At 45.8% G+C, this 8,887-nt stretch overlaps 1 protein-coding gene across 1 annotated transcript in view; it reads right to left on the reverse strand.

Annotated features, from left to right (window-relative positions):
- FBLN5 (fibulin 5) overlaps positions 1-8,887 on the reverse strand; it is an 89,671-nt gene that overhangs the window by 7,030 nt on the left and 73,754 nt on the right. The window contains exons 8-9 of the mRNA XM_015427212.1: positions 8,022-8,144; positions 1,877-2,003 (exon numbers count right to left, since the gene is read on the reverse strand). Coding sequence (XP_015282698.1) covers positions 1,877-2,003; positions 8,022-8,144 — 250 coding nt within the window. The remainder of the gene's footprint in view (positions 1-1,876; positions 2,004-8,021; positions 8,145-8,887) is intronic.

Here is an 8,887-nt window from a genome sequence, read left to right on the forward strand (position 1 = left end):
CACCATGCGCCCATGGTGGCACCAGGGATGGGTGCATGGCAGCGCAAAGCGGCATGCGCACTGCCGCCACCGCAAGACGAGCAGCGGCTTTGGGCAGGGTGGGGGATTTTGGAGAGGGGAGGGCGGCAGCGGGCCTAGTGAGCGGGCCGGACCTGGCCACAAGGTATAGAAAGGAACTCTTGGTCTGGGGCAAGTGATGCTCTGTATTCTTGGTGTTGGGGGGCAACAGTGGGAGGGCTTCTAGTGTCCTGGCCCCACTGCTGGACCTCCTGATGGCACCTGGTATTTTTGGCCACTGTGTGACAGAGTTTTGGACTGGATGGGCCATTGGCCTGATCCAACATTGGCTTCTCTTACGTTCTTGTGTTCTTATGACATCAGGGCAGCAGTGGAATGTCTAATGCCCTACACTATTCTTTCTTTTGTATCTGTTTGCTAGGCCTGATGACTAGGGCACTAGTCTAGGGTTGTCAGCTCTGGATTGGGAACTACCTGGCAATTTGAGGAGAGCAGGGTTTGGGGAGGGGGAGGGACCTCAGTGGGGTATGATGCCACAGAGCCCCATCTTCCAAAGCTGCCATTTTCTCCAGGGGATTTGAACTCTGTAACCTGGAGGCCAGTTGTAATTCCAGGAGATCTCCAGTCAGCACCTGGAAAATGGCAACCCTACACTGGTCTCAGGTGCAGGAGGCATGGGTTCAAGTCTGGCATCTTCCCCATGCTTTGCCAGACCATTGCCAGGGGAAAGACAGACTTTGTCTTTTGGCTGCCTTTCCCCACCCTGGGTTCAAACCCATGCCTTCCCATTGATACTTAGGTGTTCCTCCCTGTTGAACTATGTGGGGCTGTGTGTATAATACTTTGTTGAAGGTGATCTTCTTTGTTCCTCTCTTGCTGCTCTAGTCTCTGCAGTCCTCGGGCATGGCTACAGGAAACCTGACAATGGGCTGGGAATCAAACAAACATCCATGGGGCACCCTGGAATGTGTTGACTCCAGAGCTCTGTTGGTCAGGCCACAGGCCTCTGTTTGGGTTGTGGTTTAGGCAGGCCTTTCCTACTGGTCTTCTGGTAATCTGCAGGAAGGGGGGGGGAGTGCGACACCTGGGGGGCAGGGCAGCTTTGGAGGGAAGCTATGCTTGTTTATGCCTCTCACGGGAACACCATTGAGCAATGCTCCTTGATTGGTGAATGTTGCCAGGATTGCTAAGGAATTCCAGAACTCTGGTTTGGGCCCTGTGGAGGGGCGTGTGTTGTTATTCCCCCCCCCCTTCAGAGTGTCCATAGGGAACCAACCAGTGGTGCCTCCACTGTGGCAGAGCCATATTGTTGTAGCTATGCTGCAAACAGTAGGCTCTTGAGACAGGGCTGCCCATCTATCACAGGTGATGCATCAATTGACAGTCTTATTCCTGACAGCCCTTACTTTGTTCCAGTTCTTCTGCCTACCAACAGGTTTAAATTGTTGATTTTAATTGGTGGTTTGTATGTATTTTATTGTGTTTTGTGCTGCTTGTATTGTATTGAGTTTCTTTAAGGTAGAAAGACAGCTAATAAATGTTATAAATAAACAAAAGCTCTCTGGTGCTTTAAGCTAAGGGCTGTTTTGTGCATTACATGGCAGCAAACCCAGGTTTGCCACTAGGAATACATTCAACAAGCAGCCACAGCTAATCCAAGGTTCTTTGGTGATCACTACTAGGCATTACACGTTTTCAAGCACCACAGGCATGCACATGATAAAAGTAATGTATGGAGAAGCTAGAAAACTATGCTCGTATCACAGTAGGGCAGCAGAACTGCTGCAGTTTAGTAAATGTCTCTACCCCTTTAGCCTCATGAAGAAAAGGAATGTCTTCCTTTAAAAACATTACTTACTGATCGTTGATCTTGATATAAGGTTCCTCGCATATTATTGGGTCTAGGCATTTGAATCCGCCTTGAATGTTGAAACAAGTTTGTTGCAAGGTGCAAGTATGGTTTCCAATTTCACATTCGTTAATCTCTAAAAAAAACAACAACACTGTATTTAATGCACTTTTTTCAGGCAAGTGGCACAAAAAATTACATATGCATTATAAAGTGAAAGAAATCAACCTTCCTACCAGGCCATCAGTGAGTTCAGAGGCTCGGGACAAATCTTGTCTTTGTATTTTGTACAACAGGCATAGCTGTCCAGAAGAGAGGCCTGTCTCCTCCCTTTTATTGGACCAGTGCCCCCATATTACCTTCTCAGTAGTCAGGTATATCTCTCGGTTGTTATGAGGATTAGGGAATATAATGTTAAAGCTGTGGAGGGATGATTGTCTTTTGTATATTAAAGTTGTGGTTATGCTTTCAATCTATGCCAATGAAGGTACTGGGGGAAAGCCGACAGGAGATGAAAAGTCTCTGGTTCGGGTTGGCTCATCTGAGAGAGGTGAGGGGGTACCGGTTGCTTTTCTACAGGGAGGTGGATTGAAATTGTCCACAGAGGCCATGGCTGGTGACATGGACTGCCGGACAACGACTCGAGATAGCAAGAGGAAGGATGCAGGCTTAACTTGTAAGGGAAATTACAGCTGTTTCTATACAAATGCTAGAAGTGTCCGAGGTAAAATCGGGGAGTTGGAGTGCTTGGTGAGGGAGGGAAAAATAGACATTGTGGGTATTTCTGAAACTTGGTGGGATGAGGAAAATCAGTGGGACACAGTGATTCCCGGTTATATATTATATCGGAAGGATAGGGGGGGAAGGGTTGGAGGTGGGGTAGCTCTGTATGTCAGAGAGGGTATAAAGTCTAGAAAGATTGAGAGGCTAAGTGAATTGGATTCGCTTCTGGAAGTTCTATGGGTTGAAATAGGGGGGCCAAAAGGAAACTTAACACTGGGAGTTTGTTATCGCCCACCAGATCAAAAGATAGAGGAGGATTATAAAATGATGAATGCCTTAAAGATAGCAACTAGACAAAAACACTGTGTAATAATAGGTGATTTTAACTACCCACACATTGATTGGGTCAATATGTGTTCTAGCCGGGAAAAAGAGATTGAGTTTCTAGACACTCTAAATGACTGTGCTATGGAGCAGATGGTCACGGAACCTACCAGGGGAGAGGCGATCCTTGATTTGGTCCTAAGTAACACTCAAGACCTGGTGAGAGATGTAAAAGTGATTGCACCGCTTGGAAACAGTGATCATAATGTTGTTGAGTTCATCATTTGTACAAATAGAGAATTGGCCAAAAAGACTCACACAACCATTTTTAACTTTAAAAGGGGTAATTTCTCTGATATGAGGGGACACGTGGGGAGGAAACTGAAAGGAAAAGTAGAAAGGGTCAAAACAATTGGGGAAGCTTGGGATCTATTTAAAACTACGATCCTAGAAGCTCAAAAAATATATATTCCGCAGGTTAGGAAAGGCACAAACAGGTATAGGAAAAAGCCTGCATGGTTAACAAACAGAGTAATGGAGGCTGTAAAAAGTAAAAAGAATTCCTTTAAGCAGTGGAAAGCTAGTCACAGTGAGGCTGATAAAACGGAACACAGGCTATGGCAAATAAAATGCAAGTCTGAGGTCAGGCAGGCAAAAAGGGAATATGAGGAGCATATAGCAAAAAACGTAAAAACCAACAATAAAACTTTCTTCAAATACATTAGAAACAGGAAACCAGCCAGGGAGGCAGTGGGGCCCTTGGACGACCAAGGGGTAAAAGGAGTATTGAAGGATGATAGGGAAATGGCTGAGAAGCTAAATGCATTTTTTGCCTCCGTCTTCACTGTGGAAGATGAGAAGTGCTTGCCCACTCCAGAACCACTGATTTCAGGAGGGGTGTTGAAAGACCTGAGTCAGATTGAGGTGACGAGAGAGGAGGTCCTAAAACTGATAGACAACTTAAAAACTGAAAAATCACCAGGCCCAGATGGCATACATCCGAGAGTTCTGAAAGAACTCAAATGTGAACTTGTAGATCTCCTGACAAAGATATGTAATCTTTCCTTAAAATCTGCCTCCATTCCTGAGGATTGGAAGGTAGCTAATGTCACTCCCATCTTTAAAAAGGGTTCCAGAGGAGATCCGGGAGTGTTGGACTGGATGGACCTTTGGCCTGATCCAACATTGGCGTCTCTTATGTTCTTATGTTCTTATGTTCTTAACCTTCCTACCAGGCCATCAGTCAGTTCAGAGGCTTGGGACAAATCTTGTCTTTGTATTTTGTACAATAGGCATACCTATCCAGGCCTGTCTCCTCCCTTTTATTGGACCGGTGCCCCCATATTACCTTCTCAGTAGTGAGGATTAGGGAATATAATGTTAAAGCTGTGGAGGGATGATTGTCTTTTGGATTTTAAAATTCTGGTTATGCTTTCAATCTATGCCAATGAAGGTACTGAACTGAAAACTGTTTTTCACGCATCAAAAATTAGAAATTCATTCTTTTCGAACTGGGGTTTTTTTTTTGCTTTTTTACACATGCATACCAACAGCAGGAGAATGGCACACAGGAACTTGGCCTAAACTACATCTCAAGTCCTCTGGTTATAGTGCCCTGTGTGGTATAGTGACTAGCCTGCTGAAGAACCAAAACCTGTCTCCTGTTGGACCGTCCACTTGCTGTGATCAGGGTTATCTTACCTTCGATTAGTTATATACTTTCAGGCTCCCTTACCTTACAAATTATTGTAAGGCTAAGATAGTAGCTACAGTGGATGTTGCACCAAATCCTTTCAAAAATAATGTCCATCGTGCAAATGCGCAGTTTGAGAACTGCTCTGCTTAATTTTTAAAATAACAAAAATATCAAAGAGCTCGTTAAAACGATGCTTTGACAAGTTATGTCGCACCCCAATTTTTTTAGCACTTTGGAATCCTGGAAGCTGGAAAAAAATCAGAGCACAAGTTCTGTCTCCAAGAAACAACACAAAGTAAACAGTGGTATTATCATTTGTATACCTGATTGTTCACTAATGGCTAGTGCCAGAGGTCATTTTGGGGGGGAACGCGGGGGATCGCAGTTCCCCTGGGTAAGGGGCGGGGGCGGGGCACACGATGAAGCCCTGCCCCCTGCTTCCGGCCACCCCGCTTCCGGCCCTCATTCAGCCAGGAGGAGGCAGGAGAAGAGGGAGGGTAAGTTGCTTCCTCCCCGCCTCTCCCCACTCCTGCCTGCCTGGGGCCAGGGAGGGCCTTCGTGGGGCTTCCTTGCACTCCCGCCGGCCTTGCAGGTCCACCGCCGGGCCCCTTATGTCAGGGGGTGTGGCATATGCTAATGAGTTATGCTAATGAGTTCCCCTAGCTCTTTTTCTACGAAATGACCCCTGGCTAGTGCTGATAGACTGACGTTTCCTCAATGGGCACTAACAGCTGAAACATAAGCTATGATGACTGATGGCTACTATGAGCCAAGCACACCTACTAGCCAAGGTAGAGACTAATATTCTACAGCAGAAATGTGTGGCAGACAGGCTATAGTTTGCACAGAAGTAATGCTGCAACCAGCAAGGGAGAAAAGGCTGGAAGGTGCTGAAGGAAGGAACCATGGAGACTCCCAAATGGACGGCATTGGCTTTTGGAGGGAAACTGGTATGGCTCTAAAGAATAGCACTCTCTTGCTCTCTCGTGCTCTCTCTGCTTGCTTCCTCTTCTAAACTCAACAAGAATATAAATAAATAAACAAACTGCAAAAATGTCATGATTCTCACTGTGCTCTCATCCAAAAGAAACTAAACCCTGCAGTAACTGCCCTTAAATGCCTCATCACTTGGGAGTAATAACAATGCACCCGTTCAGCTGTCAACATGTCACATTTACAAGATGCTAGCCCACAAGTGCCTTGACAGTTCCTTCCTGATCCCCATTCAGATGTATCAAAAAAACAACAACAACGGACAAACATAAGATGATGGGGGAGGGCAGTGTGTGCCAAGTGGCAAACATAAGTCAAGATTGTGATCAAACAGTACTTTGGCTGTGTGACTGTTCCAGATACTATTTGTGGGCTGACTGCCATCTTCTTACACATTCTCTTTCACGTGGAATGAATACACATACCGTGGGAATCAACTGATTGTGGAACGGCTCTGTGGTTGACCACAGTGTTGCCCATATGCTCATACATCATGAAATTTATTCCAGGAGGTCAAAACTCTGAAGGCCAACATCATATCTACAAACCATAAGCACAGGCAGGACAGGAAAGCCTGACTGAACGCACTTTGAAGTCTCCCCAAAGAGTTACAGATACACTGATTTCCTCCCATGTCTAGAAGAGTGATCCAGGTCATGTAACTCATCTTACTATCCAACACATCTGTTCACGGCTTCCATCAGTGAAAGGGTTAAAGAAGAATGCAGGTGACAGATAATGGTTTAGGACTGCTAGTCCACTTCATGTGAACATTCAACTGTATCAATAAAATTTAGCAAGAACCAGGATGTACATGTACATGGCTAGAAGAAGACCGCACCCCCAAAAAAAAGAGGGGAAGAAAAACTAAACCAACTAAGCAAGAACCTCCAAAGTATAGACAAAAGAGTGTTTATTTCAAAGACATATAAAAACCTTGTAGGAACCCAAATAAAGCCTCATAAAATGTTCAAAGTGACAAATGCACAAAGAAGAACAGTGTATGACCTCTGAAGAAGGCTCTTGTGAGCTGAAACATGTCAAGTCATACATACACTGTTCTTCTTTGTGCATTTGTCACTTTGGCCCTCGATAAGTTTTCTACACTTCCTTTGTAGGTTCTTGTTTAGAAGAAGACACCTCCAGAATGTCAGCCATTCCCTGGTTTCAGTGGATTTAAGATGATGTAACTCTTAGGATTACGTTTTAGGTTTCCACTACTTTTTCTGCAAGTAGTGGAGTGCCTAATCAATCATGTGGAGAATTTAAGCAGTCTGAAGCAGTTAGGATTTGCAGCTTTCAGTGTCTTATCTACCCATACTGCATTTCCTCTTTGATAAGGAAGACAGAAGAGCATTTGCTGGGCCTGACCTCTGCAATGTGACAGCACACGTATAGAAAAAAAGAAGAAGCTGGAATTGCAATTACTTAGGCTGAGGACAGACTGGCAGTTTGAAGTGCGAGGGAGTCGTGGCAAAAAGATCCGGCACAAGCCGTTCCAGGTTTTCACGGTCACACTGCACCGACTGATGTGGGAGTATACTGGGGAGGAGGGACAAGGGAGCATTCGCACTGTTGGCCCGCCCCTGGAAGAGGCGCGGCTGTAAGGCACGGCTTTCTTTTTGGTAATCCAGCGATATGCGCTTATGCGTGTATGCGCTTAAGCGCATAAGAAATTTTAGTTTTCAGCGTTCACAATTCCAGGAAGTGGGGTGAATGTGCTGTCCAGGGTTTGCTACCACTTTCACCTGGTATTTTTTAAACTCGGGAGGGAAGCATTACAAGACGGGTTGAGTACGGCTGGGGAACGCCGGACAGCTGTGGCTGTGTGAACCGGATCCATTTGTGAAACATTTCTGGCACATGCCCATATCGGGTCAAACTGCCAGTCTGAACTCGGCCATAGTTCTGCCAACAGTAAGGCAGTTAAAACTTCTGCCCAATGATGCTTAATGCAGAGGGGTGCATATACACAGAACTAGCATTCAGACATAGTTACTCAAGAAAGTATTTCATCCATTCACTATTTTCACAGCTCTACAGTAAACAAGAGACCTGGTTACGTGTAGATCTGGCTTTCCTCTATTAAGGCCATTGGGAACTTTGCCACTTTTCTTCACAGTGGGAGCAGAAAAGGGGGACAACATGGGACCTGTTGTGTAATCTTTAACCACACTCGGTGAGGCCAGGAATCCCATTAATTGTAATGACACCCCTCGCGTGGTTATGTGCTCAGCGGTATTGCACAAGAGCTCCTGCCGTGTTAATGTCTTACAACACAAAACAAAATTCCTTGCTTAGATTTTACTCTGCAAAGCCCGAATATATTTTGCTTCATTATTTCCTCTCCCCTTCAATGCAAATGGCCAGCTTGTGCTCTAAAAATCACATCTGGTTAAAACACAATGGTATTCTTACCCTGGCAGCTTCTGGTGTCATCGAGCAGTACGTAGCCGGGAGGGCAGAAGCAGTAGTAACTGCCTGGCTGATTGGCGCATTCATGTTGACAAAGAAATTCTGAGAAGCTGCATTCATCCATATCTGCAAGAGTTGGATGACATTTAGTACTGAGAAGGATGAACAGTCCCCTCTCAATAGGTTCTGATCACTATTACCCAAGACAGATATAAGAAGAAGAGACTGGATTTATACTCCCCCTTCACTACCCAAAGGAGTCTCAGAGCGGCTTATAATCCCTTTCCCTTCCCCTCCCCACACCAGACACCCTGTGAGGTAGGTGGGGCTGAGAGAGCTCTCTCAAGAACTGCTGGCGAGAGAACAGCTCTGAGAGAACTTGCAACTGACCCAAGGTCACACCAGCAGCTGCATGTGGAGGAGTGGGGGATCAAACCTGGTTCTCCCAGATTGGAGTCCACGCTCCTAACCACTACACCAAACTGGCTCCTCAACCTATATGATTTTCTGTGTGGCTGGTATACCACTTCCGGGAACGACAATTATCTTCAGGCTACAGGAGTCAGTTCCGCTGGAGGAAATGGCAGCTTTGGGGGAGTCTATGTTATCACATCCCCACTGAGCTCCTTCCCCTCTCCAAACTCTGCCCTCTCATCTCCAGGGATTTCTGAAGCTGCAGTTGGCAACCCTGCTCTCTCCTGCATTTTCCTGCATAAACTGAGCAGCTGATGCAGGGCGCCCTTGTTATTTTGCCACCCTACCCAGTTCTGGGGACTTCTGTCACTATAGCACTAAATGCTCTGCCAAGTGTAGGCCTCGTGTTTATTTATTTGAATTTTACACCACCCTCCCCGCACGTGAACTCAGAG

Source organism: Gekko japonicus, unplaced genomic scaffold (assembly GCF_001447785.1).
Source record: "Gekko japonicus isolate JY-2015 unplaced genomic scaffold, Gekko_japonicus_V1.1 scaffold256, whole genome shotgun sequence".
NCBI classification, from domain to species: Eukaryota; Metazoa; Chordata; class Lepidosauria; order Squamata; family Gekkonidae; genus Gekko; species Gekko japonicus.